The 21,543-nt window shown below is 41.0% G+C and overlaps 1 protein-coding gene across 2 annotated transcripts in view; it reads left to right on the forward strand.

Annotated features, from left to right (window-relative positions):
- Positions 1 to 21,543, forward strand: part of VPS8 (VPS8 subunit of CORVET complex) — a 74,246-nt gene that overhangs the window by 14,003 nt on the left and 38,700 nt on the right. The window contains exons 8-27 of one of the 2 annotated variants that reach the window (XM_057429315.1): positions 1,162 to 1,248; positions 2,036 to 2,103; positions 2,720 to 2,873; positions 2,976 to 3,035; positions 3,886 to 3,993; positions 5,432 to 5,512; positions 6,625 to 6,795; positions 8,821 to 8,895; positions 9,784 to 9,819; positions 10,663 to 10,753; positions 10,978 to 11,024; positions 11,904 to 11,993; positions 12,382 to 12,428; positions 12,938 to 13,160; positions 13,430 to 13,519; positions 14,745 to 14,796; positions 15,063 to 15,105; positions 15,846 to 15,918; positions 19,136 to 19,255; positions 19,799 to 19,870. In XM_057429315.1, coding sequence (XP_057285298.1) covers positions 1,162 to 1,248; positions 2,036 to 2,103; positions 2,720 to 2,873; positions 2,976 to 3,035; positions 3,886 to 3,993; positions 5,432 to 5,512; positions 6,625 to 6,795; positions 8,821 to 8,895; positions 9,784 to 9,819; positions 10,663 to 10,753; positions 10,978 to 11,024; positions 11,904 to 11,993; positions 12,382 to 12,428; positions 12,938 to 13,160; positions 13,430 to 13,519; positions 14,745 to 14,796; positions 15,063 to 15,105; positions 15,846 to 15,918; positions 19,136 to 19,255; positions 19,799 to 19,870 — 1,788 coding nt within the window. The remainder of the gene's footprint in view (positions 1 to 1,161; positions 1,249 to 2,035; positions 2,104 to 2,719; positions 2,874 to 2,975; positions 3,036 to 3,885; positions 3,994 to 5,431; positions 5,513 to 6,624; positions 6,796 to 8,820; positions 8,896 to 9,783; positions 9,820 to 10,662; positions 10,754 to 10,977; positions 11,025 to 11,903; positions 11,994 to 12,381; positions 12,429 to 12,937; positions 13,161 to 13,429; positions 13,520 to 14,744; positions 14,797 to 15,062; positions 15,106 to 15,845; positions 15,919 to 19,135; positions 19,256 to 19,798; positions 19,871 to 21,543) is intronic. The other variant, XM_057429316.1, reaches the window with a different exon arrangement.

Below are 21,543 nucleotides of genomic sequence, written 5' to 3' on the forward strand. Positions count from 1 at the left end.
TGCCCTGCCCTTCTGCATGCTGTTACTGAGAGACTATCCAGAGGTGACAATATCTCCAAGCCAAGCACATTCAGTATGTAGCTGTTCATTGGTTTTGTGTTGAGAAAGTAGTGTATGTGGCTTGATCTGTCCGGAGCGTTTTTGGCTGGCCAGTTCCTGCATCCAGCGGGCTAACTCAGACAAATTAATTGGGGGTAGGTTTCTGTGGAGGAAATGGGTAATGCAGAATACAGTGAAGGATTTGGTTAATCACAGCTTGTTCTGACATAAATCCTGACCCTAATAAACTGAAATGTGCGATGACAGGACACCCAACTTAGTCTTCCCAGATCACTTTGAGATCTGTGCTTTGTAATGTAAAGCTAGTTTTTGTTGTAGCAATGACTTGAATTTCTTGAAACCTGTGTCTAGTCCCGAGGTTAGTTTTTACTAATACCTTAAGAACTACTGTTCTAGTTTTATGCCCTTCCCTGAACTTAAGGAGAGAAAACAATTCCTGACCAAAAGTTATAAGACTGAAACAAAAGCAAAATAGATAGAGTTAACTTGGTAAAACTGGGAGGACCATGGAATACAAAGAAGGTTGTTTTGTTTTTCTTTTGGTTTCATTTCCCTTTGCTTCTTTGGCTTTCACATCCGTTCTAGATAAAACATGCTCCAGTGCCTGTGACAGGGCTAAATGAGGGACTGTTCCAGATGATGTGGAAATACAGATCTAATCCATGCAGAGCCAATGGCCAGTTTTAAATGATACTCATATAAAGTATTTTGGAGGAGCAGTTCTGAAACGTCTGGTCTATGAAACATTGATAGATGTTACATGGAACCATATAAAACAGTATTTCCAATAAAAAGTTTGACTTAAATTGCCTGAATTTAATATCCAAGCTCAAGCCAAGCTGTTTCCTCTTTCTGATCTGTCATGCTGAGCAAATGCAGGAGAAGGGGAGTGACAAGGTTTGTGGTGAGAGTATAAGTAGAGAAGTAAATTGCTTATAAGAACAGGGTAGGAAGAGATTTCAAATCACTTTTCTTGATAGGAAGACCCTACTAACCTGGGATGATATTGGGAATATAGAAGTTTACCATGTAATAATTTGTAAGGTGGTGAAGAGAGGCCCTTGGCAGTAAACATATGTACTGACAACAATCTGCTTGCAGATCACAATGTGGGATCTGGCCAGTGGGAAGCTTCTGCGATCAATAACAGATGCCCACCCCCCAGGGACAGCCATACTGCATATCAAGGTAACAAACACTACATGTGCTCATTCTGTGATTCTATACTAGTTACTTTTTTAAACACATTTGTGTTCAGTCATTTGTGTTGACTTTCCTTGTGTAGAGCTTTCAGGTTTATAGATTAGAGCAGCTACCTAGGAGCTATATGGTAATAGTATCCGGAGGTTAGAAAAAGGAGCAGAAAATCTATTTCAAAAAGAAACTGAGTGTTTTGAGAGCTGAAATAATTGTACTGCTGTGGGTTGTACTATAAGAAACAACAGTTGTTGTCTGTTCTAACTCCTCTCTCTGATGCCAACATTTATGAAGAAATAGTTATTAGCATACACTTCTCTAAAATTTGCTGTGGTTTGAACTGGATATGTGACTTGCCAACTTTAAACTTAAATGAGTTGGGAGTGTAGAAACTTCAAGTTTTTCAAATAACTTGTTGTGAATGTTTGTGTTGGAAGAGGAATCATCTATGGCTTCTTGCTCATCACAGTGTTGTTGTCACGCACAGAAACATCTGATTTTGTGCATGTCTTCATTATAAGTGGACTTTTCCTACCAGAGCATAATGCTCCTTGGCAGTCTGGTCAGAGCAGAGACTTTGATGCATCACACAAATTCTTCTCCCTTACTTTTCTCACACATCATGTAATTATCTCAGTTCTGTATGTCAAAAGTGTCTTTCTGGTAGATACAATGCTTGTACTTTTGGGTGCTGTTACTAATGCAATAGATACATTTTTTCTTTCCTTTTTTCTGCCTGTAGTTTATTTCTTAGTGACACTTCTAATTATCTCCTCAGTTTACAGATGACCCGACGCTTGCAATTTGCAATGACAGTGGAGGCTCCGTATTTGAACTGTCATTTAAGTAAGACAATAACTCTTAAGTACCTGTAGAAAGTACAAGAAAATAATTCTAGGTTACAGTTTTTAAAACCCAAGCAAAAAAATCCCCCCTGGAACAAGTAATGCTACTGTCTGAATGTTGAAGGTGTGATTTAGGACTGCAGTACAATTTCACAGCTGAAGTAAGATTTTATCTGGCAGTATAATAGCAAAGAATAGCCTAAATTATTAAAGTATCAATCCTGGCATTCCTTGTGGGCTCTTGGTAGTTGCCATAAAAGTTCTGCCTCTTGGTTTTACTTATTTCATTAGTGAGAACTGCCCTGCAGTAACTGCTTGTTTTCTTCATGGTCTCTTCAAGAGGAGGAAGGACAAGGAGGAACTATTGACAGTCAAGGGAATCTGATCATGTCCTGTAATTCCAAAACTTTACTTTTAAGTAAGATCTTAAGTAATTCTTGTCCATAGTTGAGCAGCTTATGTGACTGCTTTTAGTGACACTAAAAGTGATATCTAGAGTTGTGTAAAGGACTTCTTAAAAACAATATTTACGAAGGATGGCTCTTGAGATTTCATGAGGTTGTTGGGCTGATCTCTTCTTCATAGCTCGCCACCAAGCTGATTTCTTTTCGTTGCAGGAGGGTTATGGGAGTGAGAACATGTGAATCTCGATGTCTCTTCAGTGGCTCAAAAGGGGAAGTTTGCTGTATTGAACCATTACATGCAAAAGTTGATCTGAGAGACCATCCTATCACCCAGTATTCACTGCTGGCTATGGCCTCCCTGACAAAGGTAACTTGCTGCTTGCAGAAGGTTTTCTGTGAGAAATCGCAAAGGAGAGGTTTGCTGGTATATGTTCAAACATTTTAATTTGCCTTTCTATTTTTCTTAAAGATATTGGTTATTGGCCTGAAGCCATCTCTGAAAGTGTGGATGACCTTTCCCTATGGTCGTGTGAGTAATGAAGCCAAAGACCTGCTTTTTGGATTATGGCTGCAAACAGTTTCTAGAGTGAAGGGGTTGAGATCAGGTCTTTGGTATTGTTACTTTATCAGCATGCAGTAAACTCTACATTGTAGAGTTGCAGTGATAATCTATTGGTCTGATGTGTGCTTTTTGTAGACAGAAAGGAGGTGAAAAGGCTGCTTCCAGCGGTACCTATGCAAAGATGCTGAATTTCTCCAATAAGTAGGAAGGGAGTAATGTAGAAGACTGCTAACTTCTTGTCTTCCCTGCTGCAGCCTGAATGCACCCGCAGATGGGATGTTCACCTGGTTATTGCTACAGTCAGCTTGGACTGGGGCCGTTGCTTTACATGAGAACAGTATGACAGAACCCTTGACCAGAGGGACAGAAACAAAGTGGAATTAGAGCACTGAATAGTCTTCTGAACTCTTGATTATGTACTTTCACTAATTGCTGTTTTAATTCCTCCTGGAAAAGCACCTGGGGGAAGATGTGGGACATGCTAGATTGGGAGAATGGAGTCAAGGCTGCTAGCAAGCTGCAGCTTGTTGTAGTCCATCAGTCCATGTGAGATTGGATTTACGTTATACAGCTAGGACACAGGTTTTGTTCTGACTGGCTGTCCACTTTGTCAAGAGATACACATTGCCCCTAAACTGTGTGACTGCATCAAAGAGCATAAGCTACTGCTCAGCTGCCAGCAGACCAGGAAATTGCTTTACAGCCTATGTGTGTACATGGCAAAGTCAGTGAGTAGCAGCTGATGAGCAGCATGTGGCCTGAAACTGAGGTTCTGCCCTGTGTACCTTAAATACTGCCTGTGCTTTTTGTCTAACAGATGGACCCTTCTAGTGTCCCTCTTTTGGCGTGGCACTTTGTGGCTGTACAGAACTCTGTGAACCCAATGCTTGCGTTTTGTCGAGGAGACGTCGTTCACTTTCTTCTGGTAAGCCTTGGATGTTCTATGCTGCTTTTCAGATGATCATGGCTTATCCACATATTCATTTGACTGAGCCTCTGTCTCAATGTCAGTATGATGTCAGTGCATGCTGAGGATGTCTGCAGCTTGCAACCAGCTTGGAAAGACAAACGTGTTGGTCATTGCTCTTCAGCAAGCAGGGGTGCCCTTCCCTGTGAATCTAGAGGTATGAGCTACATGCATTCCAGAAGTGTTGATTTGCAGCTTATTTCTGCTGTAAGTAGAAAAATGTGAATTGTTTTCAGGGAGATCATGTGAATTTGAGATACCATTTTATTTTTTTGCTTTAAAACACGAGTCTGGAAAAAACAGCATTCAGGTCTTGTTGGAATGTGACTTAAGAGCATGCTACTTGTCCTGTTTAGATCTGCAGAAGTTACATGTGCAGATATGTTTGAAGATGATTTCATGTCTGATTTCACTATAAGAGCAGTACCTAGGCTTCAGAAGATTTGGCATTATGGCTTCAGAGTGCTAATTTTGTTTCCCAGCTCTGCTGTCATCTTGGACCTTAAGCTTTGCTCAAGCGCCCAGGCGTTGTGTTGTCTGGATTAAATCCTCTTTCTCCCCTCTAAACCTGGGGAGAAAGAAAAGGATGTATGTTTATGTTTAAGCCTGTCTTGCTGAAGGTGTGCATGTCATCGCATGAGCCTCTGCACAGATACGCAGCTCAGCTATGGCCAATGGTGCTGCTCTGCTTATAGGTTACTAAACAGTAGCCATGTTCCTTGAATTCAGGTCCCACTTGTACTTCAAATTATCAAAATGTAAAAACCCTTTTCTTGGTCTGCAGAATGTTTTTTTTTAATGATGATAAATTAAAGCCAGTTTCACATCAGTGTTCTGTAATTTAATGAGCAGGAAATATACTAGTTCCTGCATGGGCTGCGAGAACCCTTGACTGGCAGTTGTCATGCAGTATCTCCCTTCAATTCAGTATTCCAATGGGGCTGGGTCTCTTGGGAGTCAGTGAATGAGAACCAGTCCTCCTTTAGTGCTCTCTGTCTGAATACTGGAGGCTTACACCCCTTTTAGAAACTGAATTGCCTTAGATAATACTTGAGATGGGACTGGGGAGAATAATCCCTTGAACACATGTAGTGCCAACTTGTTTATGATATTCAACTCTTGTAGTACAAATAAATGGTTTAAAATTGGCCCAGCAGAGGGCGTGTATTTTTACTGCCCCCTGCTCAGAGCATTCCTTTTCCTCACTTGCATGAGTGCTTTTGAAAGTGAGACATCACACTTCATTTGAGAAGTGTGTGTGCTGTTACTGCATGTTCAATGTGTCTGAGCAGAGCTTCAGACTCCTGGAGCTGGTGTGATGCCCTCTGGGACAAGAGAAGTTGAGCTGAAGAAAGTCTCTTGAGTTTGAGTCAGACCTGTCCAATTTCTCTTTTAGGTGAAGAGAGATGATACTGGTGCAATACATGTCACAAAGCAGAGGCAGCTTCATTTGCATTATGACCTCATCAACTTTACTGTGAGTCTTAATAGTATTGAATGGCTATTTTTTTTTCTGGTTTGCACTAGTTTTCTTGTAAATGTATCTCAATAGCCCTTAGTTCTATACCATTGGCTTTACAAATGTAGCGTAAGAAGTGGCTGTGTTACCTGGACCTAACTAATGAAAGTGCCACTAAACTTGGGACTCAGTGGAAAACCAGCACAAGTGAAATAGCAAGTAATAGCTAAAAGATAAAAAAATAGTAGCAGGGAGGCAACTATACTCCCTTTTATTGGGAAAGAGGGTTAGCCTTTTGGAGGAAATGTTTTCAAGATCCAGAGAAAATCTGGCAAGAAAGTTTTTTTTTTTTGTTTTTTTAATTCTGTATTCTCAGTAAAAAAAAAAAAGCAAGCTTCTGTGTAATCGGCTCAATAAAATTCTAGTGTTTCCATATGTGATTGTTTGCTAAAGCACCAAAACTGCTTGATGCTTTCAACACCAAAAAAAATGGTTTGATTCTAAAACACATTTACAGAATGCAGTGAGTAAAACGTAAAAGGCCAAAATACCAAGATAAACATCCACATCAGCTGGAATTTTGGAATTTTTGGAAGTTTGTGAACAAATGTGCTTGGCTGCTTATAAAAAATATTGTGAAAGTGGTGTAAAAAAATGTCTTTTTATTTGCAGGGTTTTAAACATTAAAGTCAATGCCACAGAATGTGAATGACAGGCTTTGAGTTAAACTTAGATGTACTATTTCTCTTTTGAATGTGTCCTGGTGCCATATTTCCCTCTTAAGGGACTTGAGAACCGGCACTGAGGTGTTGTAGTAGTCTTGGTTTTCAGACCTTTGGACAGAAAGTGTGCTAGAGCATAAATAGTGTACCAGGAGCACAAGAACTCTGGTGGGTTGCCATTTGTCTCCAGGTGTTTTCTGTAAGAAGGTTCCCTGTATTTTTTCTCAATGTAAAAGCTGGTACTCCAGAAGGAGTCTTTACCTTTGGAGTTATGCGTGGGTGCTGTTGTGAAGTGACTTGCCATCCTAGAACTTCCACAATTGATACTCACGGATATGGTCAGAGCCTGTTTGGTTTGCCCCAAATTGTGTGTGTGTTGCTGAAATCTGTGATTTGTTGCTTTTTCAGTGGATAAACTCACGGACAGCTGTGCTTCTGGACAGTGTGGAGAAGCTGCATGTTATAGATCGTCAGACACAGGAGGAGCTGGAGACCATAGAGATCTCAGAAGTGCAGCTGGTATACAACAGCAGCCACTTCAAATCCCTGGCTACGGGAGGCAATGTCAGCGAAGCCCTGGTAGGCACAAATTGTCTGCTTGTGTTAGGTAGCTCTGTTTCAGATATACTCTAAGCACAAGCCTGGAGCTTTGGAAAAAGCTTTTTTGAAGTATCTCAAAAATCATATATGGTATTGATGTGGTAAGCTAACAGACAGCTCATGTTTCTTTTTGTGCACTGATGTTTTTGGGGAGCTGCTTTTAAGTTGCCAAGCTTTGGAATACTTTGTACAGGAAAAAAAGCTGGTGTACTTTATTCTTCAAGAGATACCTGTAAGCTTTTCCACTTTGTGTGCCAAATACTCTGCTATAGCAGTGTCTGTGCAGTACATGTTCCCTGCCGTTGAAGCTGCAACACTTCAAACATCGTGTTTTCTGGTTTTTCCTCTTTTGTTTATTTGTCTTTCATTTATTTTGATTTTCATGCTTGTTATTTATTTTTTACACCCTGGCCCTTGTGGTGTCTAGACATGTTTTATTTCTGAAGTAGGTGTTAATTTCAGTGCCTCCTGGTATCTCCAGTAACTCACATGTGCCTTTAGCAAGCTTGCTTTGATGTGGTATTTGTATTGCCATAGAATTGTGGAGGATTTTTTTTAAGTCATGGTTGTGGGAAAAGTTACTGCTTTCAATGGAATAAAGGCTGCTTCTGTTTTGGAAACAGTTTGCCAAGAGTGTGTGTAGGAAAGGGCCTTCTGTCCTTTCATTCAACCTCCCAGTGCTTCCTTCCCCAGAGATAGCCTAGGGATTCTGAAATTCCACAGCTGGAGAAGATGGTTCCTCTTCAATTCTGCTATAGCTCTGTGAGACTAGCTGGCCCAAAGTACTAGCAGAAGGCTCGTGGGTCTGTAGCAATTTCAGACCCAGCATATGGTCATGACTTGCCTCCAGAAGCCCAAGGAGAAGTGCCTTCAGTGCAGAATGGCAGACTTTCTTAAGAAAGACCTCTCTGTCACGGTTTTCTTTAGCAGCAAAGAAAAGAGTGCTTCTTCAAATCTGAATGGCCAGATCTACGGAGAAGTCTTTGCAGCCTTTTAGATCTACAAAGATGTTGCTTCTCTGGCATTCACTGCTTTATCTGCTTCCCATGATAGCATTGCTGTCATTATTTCTGCTGCAGATGCATATTGAGGAAGAAAGATTCAGAAGGTGGAGTCTAGTCTGAATGAGCAATCACCGTCTGCCATCTGGAATTGTCAGGCACAACCTTACAGAGCACAGGTAGAGATTGGCACTAAGGCGGTATAGGTCATTACGTGGAGTAATCTTGTACTCAGTTCCAGAAGTTCTGACATGTCCTGTGATGACTTCTGGTGATTACCCTGAAAGCCAGAAATGTGCGGCTTGACAAACTAACAGGCCCAGATAAGTGCTGCCTGTTAAAATGCTATTGCGAGTCTACAAAATAACTCTACTTAATGAAAGTCCCTGGAATGGACACACCTTTCAGCAGTGTGAAGAGATCCAGGAAGCTTTGCTATCTGACCATACTGAGAAAAGCACAGGACAAATAACTACGCTGTGTAACTATATAGCTGAGTGGGAAGCAAGCACTGCCCGTGGGTAAAATCTCTAATTTTGATGTGATCCTCCATTTCTCACATTATAAATGTGCCTTTTGAACACTAGTTACTGGCATTCAAACTCCTGTTGTAGCAACTTCAGTATTCTTTCCATCTGTGTCTCATACACATTTGCTCTTGAGGAAGATCTGTGAAAAAGCAGATGGCAAGGGAAGAGCCCCATAACTTTTTTTGCTTCTGAAGATAGACACAGAGCAATGCTTGAGGGTCCTTATGATTCTGTCATATTTTCTGGGCAACAAGAGCTTAGTAGCGCTTTAAGCTGCATTCACAAGCAGGAAGGAGTGACATCAGAACTTTATTACTTACTGCTGCCCAGCAATCTGTGTTGTTCTCTCCCAGTCCTCATTTTGATTTTTGAATTGCAAAGTGTCTCTAAAGTTCAAGTGTATGTATATGTTCTTGGGAAACTTTACGAAAACAGAAAGGAGTTTTACCTGCATTTAACTTTCCTCCCTGTAGGCACTGGTTGGAGAGAAAGCTTGTTACCAGTCCATCAGCAGCTGCGGTGGTCAGATCTTTTACCTTGGAACTAAGGTAAAGATATGGGGATTTTTAAATAAAAATACAGGTCATTCACTGTTGATAGTAGCTTATCTTCTGGAGAAAGCCAATTTTTTATTCTGTGGAGATGTGGGTAAAGGATGGGTTCTTTGTGAGCGTATAGAATCATCATAATCATGGACTGGTTTGGGTTGGAAGAGATCTTAAAGCTCATCTAGTTCTAACCCCCTGCCATGAGCAGGGTCACCTTCCACTAGACCAGGTTGCACAAGGCTCTGTTCAACCTGGCCTTGAACACTGCCAGGGATGGGGCAGCCACAGATTCTCTGGACAACCTGTTCCACTGTCTCACAACCCTCACAGGGAAGAATTTCTTCCTAACGTCTAATCTCAATCTCCCCTCTGTCAATTTAAAGCCATTCCCCCTTGTCCTACTACATGTTGTGTGATTAAAGAAATGTGCAATAATTTGGTTTTAGCCAAGGTATGCACTAAATGAGACATGGTCATAGTTTCACAGCATCCTGGCTCATGCTACTTCTGGGTAGACTTAGCATTACATTACTCCTCTGTCCTAAGCTTCAATTTTTCTGTCCTAAATGCACTAGTAAGTAAACAGAAGAAAATAAGAAAGCAGGGAAAACTAGACTCTGTTGCATGAAATGATAAGAGGAATATCATGTTCACTTTCCCTGTCATGCAGTGCAGGCTGTCTGTGAAAAAGAGAGAGGTGGCTTATGGGATAGCATGTGGAAGTAGTGGAAGAAGTGAGGGACAGTATCTTGGAACATACAGGTTTTAAGGCCATGTGAGGCATTATTTTCTGTTAAATATGAACATCCAATTTATTCCTGCCATGCTGAGCTTGAGAATTGCATTACTTACTTTCATCTAAATGATTTTTTTCCCTTTCTTTTCTAGTCTGTTCATGTCATGACATTGAGAAGCTGGAGAGAGGTACGTTGAGAGGAAAACTGTACAGCTTAGGTATGAATTGCTTGAGAGGAGGGAGGGAGCATTTGTGAAGTATGTTCCAAGCACTGTATTCAGGATTCCTGATTTCTACGTGCTGCCAGCACCACAGGTACACTGCTTTCTAAGGTGAGATGCTGTGGGATTCCTGCTTGTGTAAACTTGCAGGCTGAATGGAGACCTTGTTCTCCCAAGCAAGACATAATGCCTTGCCATGTGGCAGCTTCTGCTAACAAGATAAAGTTAGTGCAATGTATGACTTTGAAGGACTGAGTAAATGTAAGCCTTCTGTCTGCCAGATATGTATATGGGAGCAGAAGGAAATCTGGCTCACTGAATTTTGTCTCCAGCTACTGCAGGAGCTACATCATAAAATCCAACACAGACTACCTAGAAAGTTCCTTGGATTCTAGATCCTTGTTTCTGTTGATAGAAGATTGTATTTTTTTTAACGTCATTTCTCTGACAGCTGAAATCTCATCAGTTTCCACATTAAAGTTCTTAGTGATCCGTTTATGCCTATTTGTTCCTGTGTTGTTCTTTTCAGTTCACCTTATGTTTATTTGATGTATGCATGTTCTCTCTCAGATTTCGTTTTGCAAGGCTAAATGAAGCTCCTTCATCATTCTTTTGTAAGAGCATCTTTCCATTCCTTTCTTCTTTCCTATCTCTGTTCTCTGTACCTCCTCTCTGCTCAGTTTCTTGAACTGTGGCACATACTGCTCTGGGTAGGGTCTTACAAACACCATGCACAGTGTCACTGGGAAGTGCTGATTATAAATTGGCCTTTTCTGTAATACTAAGTTCCAGTATTACTTGTCATTTTAGAGAGTTGACCACCTTCTGAAACAAGAGTGTCTCACTGATGCCCTGGCTCTAGCTTGGTCTTTTCATGAAGGGAAAGCAAAGGCTGTGGTAGGTAAGTTTGGGTTTGGGTTTTTTAATTATTTTTTAATTGAAACCACTGTGGAAGAGTTTAACCTATGCAGGTACAGAAATCACTTTTCTGGGGTGGAGAAAAAGGTAATTGAATTGAAGAAGAGAAAGTAGGACGTGTTGCTTTGGGTTTGGCTTTTTACCTTTCCACTGGTACCTCAGATGAGAATAGCTTCATGGTTTTCCTTCCTCCCTCATTCTTTCTAGGCTTGTCTGGGGACACAAGCAAGCGGAAAGCAGTGATTGCTGACAGAGTGAGTCACTGATCTCTTCCTAAGTGGATTTTCATGTATACTGGTGTGATACTGTGTTCCTGGAAGAAAGTTTCTGTCCTCCAAAAGTTAATCCATCTAACTCTAGAACATGTACGTGTGCACCTTTGCTAAAATTGTGAGCAGGATTTTAGAGGAGACTTGGGAATACCTTTTAGGTAAAGGTGGGGATAAAATCTCCAGCATTAGCAAATGAAAACTTGACATTATCATCCAGCCCTTGAGATCTCTGGTCCCTTCACAGTGGAGAGAAACTTTTTTTGTAGGTAACTCCAGAGTTTCCTGACTTTTGGTTAGCAAGTTAGCAGCTTATTTGGTGACTCAAGATGGAAACTTTGCTCCATGTATACATGGACATGGAATAAACTCATCAAGTGATCCTGCTCAGTTGTTAGAGGAACCTTTTTCTGGGAAGAGTATGTTTAAAAATACACAGTTATTGGAGTAGTTATTCAGCTTGTACTGTGAAGAACTTTACATGTTCTTCACGTATATTTTATTTGCAGGTAAATAAGTTTTGCTGTTTAAGATACTGTAGCTTAAGCTTTGGGTAAAAACATGACCCACATGAGTCTTGTGTTTCCAAATGTGTTCATCTGCCTGAAAATTTGCTGGCAGACTGGCTGCCCGGTTTCTGTGTCAGTTAGTGTAGGCCTTCAGTGTCCCACCAGGCCACTTCTATGCCAATCATACCATTGTCTCCTGGCAGCCTCTTCTCCCTGCCCACAGTAGGTTATACCCAAAATGGGACAACAAAGTTTACAGTGCTGCCCCAGCCTCCAAGTCAGTCTATTAAATGTGCTACCAAGTAGGGCCTCTAGTCTGGGATTTGAATGAATTTTTGTGTTTATTGTAATTCAGATGGTTGAAATACTTCTCCATTATGCTGATCGGACTTTGAAGAAATGTCCTGACCAAGGGAAAATCCAGGTTATGGAGCAACATTTTCAGGTATGATGCTCTAGAGGACTCTCTTGTACAGATCTTGAAATTTTTTAATCAGACTTTGCTGCAAAAATTGTCTAGTTTTGAATAATACTGCTGTGGTTTACCTGAACACTCTCATCTATTGTGTGCACTAGTGAAATCAGGACTTAGCTATGGCTAGGCAGCAGAGCAGAACCTGTATGTTTTCTGTCCTCTGCAGAAGTGTCACTAAGGTTTTTTGTCCATATGAAACAGCATATGGGAAAACCTGTAACTGTGCCAGCTACCAGCTGATTCAAATAACTCATTGATTCTGCTCTGTATTGGCCAGGCTTCATTTTGTGCTCTGTAGGTTGTGCTGTTTGGCAGGATTTTTGCCAATCCCCACAGCTTTTTTATGTTTCTTTCTCAGGATGTGGTGCCTGTCATAGTTGATTATTGTCTCGTACTCCAGCGCACGTAAGTCTCAGTTTGCAAGCCTGTCTCCCAAGTCTCCCAAATCCATGTAGTCCTGAGTACTGTCTCCTATAATATCACATGGTTTAGAGGAATCATATAATGTCATTGTCATATCGTATATCATGTCACAGTTTAGAGAAATGCTGAAAAACTGATACTAAAGTCAGGGTACTAAATACTCAAAAAGTGTCTTAAATTTTCATTGAAGTGTTGAGGAAGAATTTGCTTCAAACTGCTTCCCCCGCACCATCACCTTAAGAAGGCACCCTGATACGTTTTCTTCTTGTTGTAATTTCCCCTCTGACAGCAGGTTTTCTTGCTGCAGCATCCATAGCTGATTGGTTCTGTGTAGCTGCCTGTAACTTGCATCAGTAAAGAAGCTGAACAGGGCATTCTGCTCCTGAGTTTGATAAATACAGGGAAACTAGAGTTTAATTTGGAGCCCTCAGAAAGCAGATAAGGAGATTTTAATAAGGTTATTTGATAACTAAATGCTTTTCTTCTCCTAGGGATTTATTATTTAACCAGGTATATGATAAGATGAGTGAGAATTCTGTAGCTAAAGGCATCTTTCTGGAGTGCTTGGAGCCATATATTTTAAGTGATAAGCTGATGGGAATCACACCTCAAGTGATGAAAGACTTGCTGCTTCACTTCCAAGACAAGAATAGGCTGGAAAATTTGGAAGCCTGCATTGTGCATATGGATATCACCAGCTTGGACATACAGCAGGTGAGCTCTTGTATTGAGTTCCTCTAAAAGATGGCAGCGTACACTAGTTGCTGATGCAAACTTCTTGTGCTTTTAAGCACAGCCTAGAATGTGGAAAAAAAGGTGTCACCTTTTAGCAGACAAAACTTATGTAGTCCAAGCCATTCATGCGTTTTGGTCACTAATTTGTAACAGAATTTAGCCCTGTGTCCCTCGGATCAAATTGGAAATAAGAAAACTGTGAGCTAAGACCAGCTGTATATCTCCATTATGATTTGTTTGCCTTGCAGGTAGTTCTTCTATGCTGGGAAAACCATCTCTATGATGCCATGATCTATGTCTATAACAGTGGGATGAATGACTACATTAGTCCCATGGAGGTAGGAAAGATGTTCAGTGCAGTGAGTTGATTTCTGCGTGTTCAGCACATGTTCTTTCTGAGAAACTGCATTTCAAACCCAATGCATTATCTTCTCATTCAGTGTGTAGATATTCTTGTTCTTTTTAATTCAAGGGAGAAATCACATGATACATGCAGTGTATTTGACTAGATGCAGTAGAGGAGAAAAGCAGTTTGTAATTACGATGCTTTAGAGCACAAGTTTCCCTGCTGAGGTGGCAATGCTCTGCAAAGTTAGAGCAGGAAATTTAGTTGTGTTACTGAAACAAACATGAAACAAAAGCAGCAGAAAAACAAGATGATGTCTTCTAACAGCTTTGCTGCTTGTGGTGATCCTGGCCTATGTGACATGACATGCTGAGAAAGCATCAGTATTTTACACAATAGGATTAACAGGGGTATAGGTGTGAGAGCTTGTATGAACACCTCATGCGTTTTTTTCTTCCTGTTCTTCCTCTGCTGACACCCTAGTATATTAATATGTATTAAAGAGTAATGGAAACAAAGGGTGAACTTACCTGTGTACAGAATTCAGAAAAAAGGCTAGAAACAGTCCTTGAACTGGGGCAGGCTTTGTTCTTAGCTTTTGGGTGTGATCTATTGACAGTAAGCACAGGACTCTGTAATGCTGTAACTGGAGGTCCTGTTGCTGCTGCTGCTCGTAATCCTGAAAATGTGCCTGGTACACCACTTGCTCTTGAAGGCTATAGCTATAACATCAGTATGTTTCATTAGGGAAGTACTGCTATTTTCTCAGTAGTGCTGAAAAGGAGAGCTGGGTCCATTTGAGTGCGAAAACCTTAAACTGCCCAATTTTTAGCAATTACAACATAATCTGATTTTTCAAAGGAAAGATAATTTTGAAGTGTTCATGATTTAAAAAGGACTTCTGGAAACCTAACACTAGCTGTACAAGTACAAATAACTTTTTCTGCTTTCTAGAGCTAAGTATTTAGATGAGTCCTCATTCTACATACCCAAACTGAGCACTCTCTGGGGCTCTTTTCTCATATGTTCTAACATCAGCTGGGAAAAGTATCCTTTGCCACATCTTGGTGTCTCCTGAGCCTTTTAATCGTAAGACATGTTGAGACAGCAGACTTTCTGTGGGGAAGATACACCATTGACCTCTGCTTTAAACCCACACAGATTCTTTGCATTGAGCTTTTCCAGCTGCTTGAGCACTGCCTTCTTTCTTGTTGCAGAAGCTGTTCAAAGTTATTGCTTCTCCACTGAATGCTGGGAAGTCTCTCACAGGTACGGAATTCTTTCTTTGTAAAGGTTTCTAGTTTTGATATTTGATGTTTTGAATATCTCTAGTCACTTCCAACAGAGGGATGCAAGAAGGAAATGCATGTCTCCCATAAGTGTCTTGGAGAACAGAAAAGTTTTCTAGTACTGTTTATGGTGTGTTAAACTCTCCATGTGTATGAGATGAAATGTTTTGCTAACAGCTGGGAAAAAGAATTGCAGCTGTCTGTTGTCTTGTGAAGAAAAGGTAACAAATAATTCTTGTTTTGTAGATGAGCAGGTGATAATGGGCAACAAGCTGCTTGTATATATAAGGTAAGGTCCTTTAGAAAGGGTGTGAGGCATTTCCTAGTGGTGACGCCAACTGTTTAATTCACTGTAGTTGCAGAATCTTAGTGTGTTTGGAGGCCTGAGTGATTGCAATAGCAATGGCTACTTTGTACAGCTGACTTGAAGTTACTGTAACTTCTTGTTACAGGTGGTGTGAGTGGATAGGTAGGGTAAAGTTGGTGGCTTTATAGCTCAGATTACTGCTGATACACCAAGACCGTATCTTAGAACTTGGTTAGAGTATGTTCTTTGTCCTGTGTGTGGCACAGTGCTCCTTGAACAAGGACTTGCAGCCTGAAAAGCTGTGTTTTAGCCCTTTCCACCATGCCTTTTGGGATAGCTTTGCTTGCTGCTTTCTGTGTTGCTCGTCATTTGCAGGAGTCAGTCTGAGATTGCATGGTAATGATTAATTAGGGAATTTCTCTTTCTGGAATCTACTCAAGATGGTGAACATTAGAGTCTGCATTAGTCCAGCTTCCTAAAATGCAAGATTAAAGATTTTTGTGAGAAATACTGAGTTTCTCTATTCCTTTTGTGCTGTGGAATAGCATACTGTGGATGCAAATTCATGCAGTGGATTGGCTTATTGAGCAGTGCAGTCTGCAGTGCTTGCTTTCATGATTCATAAAATAACTTGGCTTGTTTTAAAAGCATCCTGAAAACTAACTCATTATCTGTTCAATGTCAGGATGTATTAAAAATGCCTTTTCCCTCCTTTTCTTTAGCTGCTGCTTGGCAGGCCGTGCATATCCATTGGGTGATATTCCTGAAGATCTGGTACCTTTGGTTAAAAATCAGGTGAGCAACCTTTTGGAAAGGAACTTTCCTGTATGAGGTTTTTTAAAGAAGGTACATATGTCTTATTTCATGGGATTCTGATAGAAAACTATTCTCAGTCTGGTAGCTGTTAACCTTGTGATACAAGTATGTGCCACTGTAAATACCAAACAAACTTTTAGGAAATTAAATCAAACAGTTGTTGCAATCTGAACATTTAAACTTTGTATTTTTCCTTCAACTGTAAATTGGGGTGTGGGAACATAGAGTTCTTAGTGGCACTAATTTTGATTGGGTTTGTTTTTGTTTTTCCCTTATTCTTTACCACAGAGTTACCAGAAATTTGTCACTGTCTCTTCTTTCTAAACTTGACTATAACATGTCAAATATGGGGATCTTCCCTCTTTTCAAATGCACGTAATGTGGGATGGACAGGAGTAGAAAGGGAGGTAACACCAAAGAACATTAACTAAATATTCCTTCCTCTGTTTGACTGTTGCTAAAACTTGTTCATGGTTGTCTCTGCTCATCAAAACATTGTATTTGCTGAAGATAAGTTTCCAGCCTTGTGATTACTGCAGATATTCAGCTGAGGTCGAGAGCGTATTGTAGTCAAGTGTTCCAAACTGCATCCTTGTACAATTCCCTTTTCCTATAGTTGTCAGCTAAAGAGACAGCTTGTTTTGAGACAACTTAAAAGGTAGCCAGTTTCTTCCTTCTTTTGAGAAAAATCATGAAGCACCCCATGGCTTGATATTTTCTGGTCTTTTGGTGACTTCAGGATCATCTGCTTTCTCAGTCTGTTCCATCTCTGGTTAAGAGGCAATAAGTTGATACTAAATTCTTTTCACCCACCCATCTTGGCAAACCTTAGTTTGGGAGAGTTGGCCCTGAGCATTTCCAGCCATTCTGGTACAAGGCAGAATCTTAACTGCTTCAGAAAAGTCTTTATGTGTATAGGCTCTAAAGCTGTTTGTTCTACATGTTCTGGGTTGAGCAAAGGCTGACTACCCATCTCTTGTTCTTTGTTGTTCTGCCTAGTCCTACTAAGAAGAATGGTGGCCTAATATTCCAGTCATCTTTCCAGGGTGCTGTAGGAACAGCAGCCAATGTTTTAAGGCTTCTGTGTGCTATTATCCCATGACAGTGCAGGCTTATCCTGCTGTCCCCCTTGGGGAGAAGGTTTGGTTCTGCAGCTGCATCTCTTTGTGTTGTTCTTTGCTGCCCTGTTCAGTGCAGAATTTTTGGCTGAGCTAGATTCATCACACTGTTCTGACTCTGCACCAGTAGCTTTCGACTGGGAGAAATAACGTTTTCCATGTGGATTGCCCAAGTTGTTGACAGGTTGTTTTGAGGAAACAAATACTATTGCATACACCTTATAATTTGTTCAGGAAAGTGTGAGCATGTTCTTAATGGCTTCATCATAAGTATGATAATAAAACTAACCTAAGGATTAATACCTAGCTAGAATAACAGTGAACTTATGCCAAAAGCATGACTAGACATGCAGGTTACATGTCATGAGAGTTGGCTTGGTCACTGCCAAAGTGAATCTCCTTTCCTGGTCCATTATTTCCATCAAAGCCCTCAAGCGGACTATTTCTTTCTTTTTAAACTGTGTCTGAAGCTTGGCTTAAGGCAAAGCTTAACTCCTTTAGAATCATCTCTGACAATTTCTTAAAACAGAGGATGCTCCTGATCACTTTGTGCTCATAAAACTCCTGAGTTTCTGGCCAGTTTTACTGGAAAAATTTTGGGGGGGGGGGGGGGGGGGTCTCTAGCATTCCACTTTAGTTACAGAATTTCAGTGAGAAGAAGCACCTTCTGTTTTGCATTTTCTTTTTGCAGTAAAATAAAACAAATGTTTTTTAGTTGTGTGGTGGTTTTGGGTGTTTCGAGGGGTTTTGTTTGGTTGGTTTGGGGGGAATTTTTGTTTGCTTGTTTTGTTTTTGAGTGTGGCTGTGTGTTTTGATTTTGTTTGTTGGTTGTCTGGGATTTTGTTTTTTTCCTAGTCCAGAGCTTGTAGCTGTATGTATGTGGTAGCTCTGGGTTATTGTAGACCCTTTTCTCACAGTGTGCAAACCAGTCTGCTCCCCCTTGCTGGATCAAGCACTAAGCTATTGCCCTCTCTCATGGTCCTTACCAAGTTGCCCACTGCACAGAGTAGAGCTGGTGCAGCAATGGACTGTGGCTCATAGCCTGAAGGGAAGTGATAGCCCACCCAGCAGCAGTAGCTCTGGGGAAGAGCCATCAATCTCTCCTTTCTATGATCTCTGATACTGTTCCTGAGAACTTGGCTTCAGTGATACCTTTCTGTCTGGGTGCTTGAATCCACTCTAGCTGCAGTCTAGGATGTTTTATTTTCTTACTTGTTCGTAGATGGCAAGGTGGGTAGAAGGCTCAAGGAGGCCAGCAGGGAAGATTGTGGGTCTGAAAGTCAAGCTGCTAACTCCTTCTGGCTTCACTGCCACTGTGGTCACAGGAGCATGGCATTTCCTGAGGATGACTAGGAAGAGCATGTTGCCTGACAGTTCTCCATGGGATCCCAGTGTGTATTTTAATACATATTCATGAGTGTTAGTCAGTCTGCTCTCTTTCAGCTGGTAGCCAGGTCTCTTGTGAGTGTGTCTCTCTTGTGAGACAACTGGAGCTGTTGCTGCCCTGTTCATTCCCTGGAAGGGTCTGGATGCCTCTGTCAGCAGTTCAGTAAAGGAGTTTGCCTTCATTTTGAAAAACATGTTCATATTTCAGGAACTATGAAGTCAGTGGAGGAGACAAAATTGAGCAGCACTGAAGTCAGTCTTTGCAGCACCAAAAGCTTTGAGCATGAGAGTGAGGAGGCAGATTGACTGGCTCTTCCCAAGGGAACAGATGACAAGGAGAGGAGCTGTGCCCTGGATAAGGAGGAGTTGCACAGCTTCCCAGGAAAGATGCTAAAAAGGGGAGGGAGTTACCTAATTTCATGTGCTTCAGTCTGCAAGTATAAGCCTTAATTTTTGCTTGATCTCAGATTTTGATTGATCTTCAATTGGTTAGTGAGTCTAAAGAGGGGAGCTTTTTTTCCTGCTAACAAGCAGAAGAAAACATCATTCAAGTAAGAACACTGATGGGCTCCTAAAGTGATTTAAAGCTGAAGTGCAAAGCTGGTAATGATGCTGCTTTTCCCTGTGCTTGTGCTATCAGTTTTCTGAAACTCAGAGGAAACCTGCTGTGTCTGTTTGAATTTTCATTGCAGGTCTTTGAATTTCTCATCCGGCTGCATTCAACTGAGGGATCTGTGGATGAAGAGGTCTACCCTTATGTTCGTACCTTGCTGCATTTCGACACTCGGGAATTCCTTAATGTTCTTGCACTGGTAAGAGATCACTGATCTCCTCCAAGAGAAAAATGCAACCCCGGTTCTTCCTTCATCTATGTCATAGTTGCATGATCTCTAAAATTCCTTTAAAAAAGTTCATTCTTTAGCTAAACCAGAAGTTATTGGCTTGATGCAAGAACAGGTTTAGTGGGTGTTCTATAAGATGTCAGAGGAAATCATTGTAGTTCTTTATGTCCTTAAGCAAAAACTGATGAACATGATGTTGTACAGTCAAGACTGGTAACAGAAGCCATCTTTAAAGCACAGGTGAAACAAGAATAATGCATTTGGAAAGAGTATTTTAGTACCTACATCTTTCTCCTGCATAAAGATTCATCTTTCTTCCTTTCCAAATTTCCTCTGTCTATTGGACCTTTTACCTAACTTGTCTTGGAACCTGCTGCTTCGGTGATATGCACAGAAGGGATTTAAAAGCATTGCCAGTTTTGTGATACGGCTGCTTCTTTGTGTCTGTTTGTATTTCTGGGGTTGGCAGTAGAGAGCATTCTTCTCAAGGTGTCAGTGTTTTGCTTCATGCAGACTTTTGAAGACTTTAAGAATGACAAGCAAGCTGTGGAATATCAACAGAGAATTGTGGACATACTTCTGAAAGTGAGTGTGCCTAAAAATTAACCTCTGTGTTTACATTTAAGTGATTATGTACAACACTGTGCAGCAAAGCCTGTGACTTGGATGAGGTGTCCCAATCCTGCTGTGGATGACACCTCTAAGAAGGTGATGTGCTGGAGTGTGGGTTAACCTCAGCCAGGGCTGTCAGTTGGATATTTGAAAGTGGTGCTTCATGCACATTAAATATGGTGACAGAGAGGTCTCCCTTCCTGTCTGTTATTTCACCTGGGTTGTACTTCATTGTCGGATTTCTCTTCTGCACTGTTAAGTTTATTTTGATAAGCTTCTTATTGATTCCACTCCCTGATTCCTTCTGAGCAGGAAAAAAGGGTCCTAGGAATCCTGAGCTTGGCAGGGTGCCAGTGCTCTTCTGATAAAATCCTGCTCCCTCTATCTGTAAATATTGTGTTTGAGATGTAACATACACAGAATGACAGGCCTATCTTTAGTAAATGGGAGAGAAGAGGAATGTCAGAGTTATCAGGCTGGTGCTCTAGAAATCACTTGTCATCTGCAAACCATGTTCCTTAACAATGAATGTTCTCATTAAAAACCTATCTCTGCCAAATGCCATTTGCTTTCCCCTTCTGAGCTGTCAGCATTAATAATGAGTAACTCCACTTGGAAGCTGTTTATGTATAAACATATCATAAGTAGCATTTCCCAGTCACTTTTGTCACTGATAGATGAGAGCAAGGGCACCAGTGAGTGAGTTCAGTGATAGCACTACTGCAGCAGACTGTGCTGGAGGGGCTGAGATAATGCCACTGTGGGGGAACTTTTGTGACTGCCCGAGTAGGATGTTAGCCCTCTGCTGGGTTTGACCATGACTTTTTGTGTCTTTAGCTGTCATCAGCAGGAGGTGGCATACTGCAGCTGTGTTCTGGAGCTGCTGTGGAATGTGTTCCTGTTGCACTACATAGGCTGGATGGAGCTGTTTACAGCCCTGTTCTGTGCTGCTGGTCATGTAGCAAATGTCCACCAACCCTGCTCTTGGAGGCAGAAAGGAAGGCAACTGTGAGAAGTGCTGCAGGATTAAATGCATCTACAGACAATTTGGTGTTATGAGAACTGTTGGTCCCTTAGTCTGGAATCTGCTGTCCTTCTGGATAAAAAAATAAATAAAAAAATCTTTGAGCTTTTTATTTAATTTTATAATTGAGAAAAAAAAGATCTTCTTAGGAAATAGCTGCACTTCTAAAATTGTTTGGTCAACACAGATGTTCTGCTTATGCTAATCTAAACTTTGCCGAATATATCATCTTTTAAAACATCCACATGGTTGGCCTGCAGCCTCTGTAAGGTTGCTCTATTTCAGAGGTGCAGTATTTTCACGTTCACAGGGACTAATGAGGACCCAGTTTGTGAAAAACAAAGCCAAAATGAAGGAACATGTCTATTGTTTTAGTGAGCCATATATTTAATGCTATTAGCATTATTAGGCTTCTGTAGGAAATGGCCTTTTTAAACAGAAAATGAAGATGAAAAAAGAATTATAGCACTACCTGATGTTTCAAGCAGAGCTCTACTTGATACTTCCATGTGTCTTACCTGTCTGCCTCTACTTGTGCCAGATAACCATGATGATAGCTCATGATGATCTTGAGCTCTAGGTCACTTTAAGAAATCAATTGTATCCCTCAAGCTTAAACTGA

This window comes from Pezoporus wallicus, unplaced genomic scaffold, assembly GCF_028554395.1.
Source record: "Pezoporus wallicus isolate ANWC-B61680 ecotype Strahan unplaced genomic scaffold, APGP_CSIRO_Pwel_v1 contig_593, whole genome shotgun sequence".
Lineage (NCBI taxonomy): Eukaryota > Metazoa > Chordata > Aves > Psittaciformes > Psittacidae > Pezoporus > Pezoporus wallicus.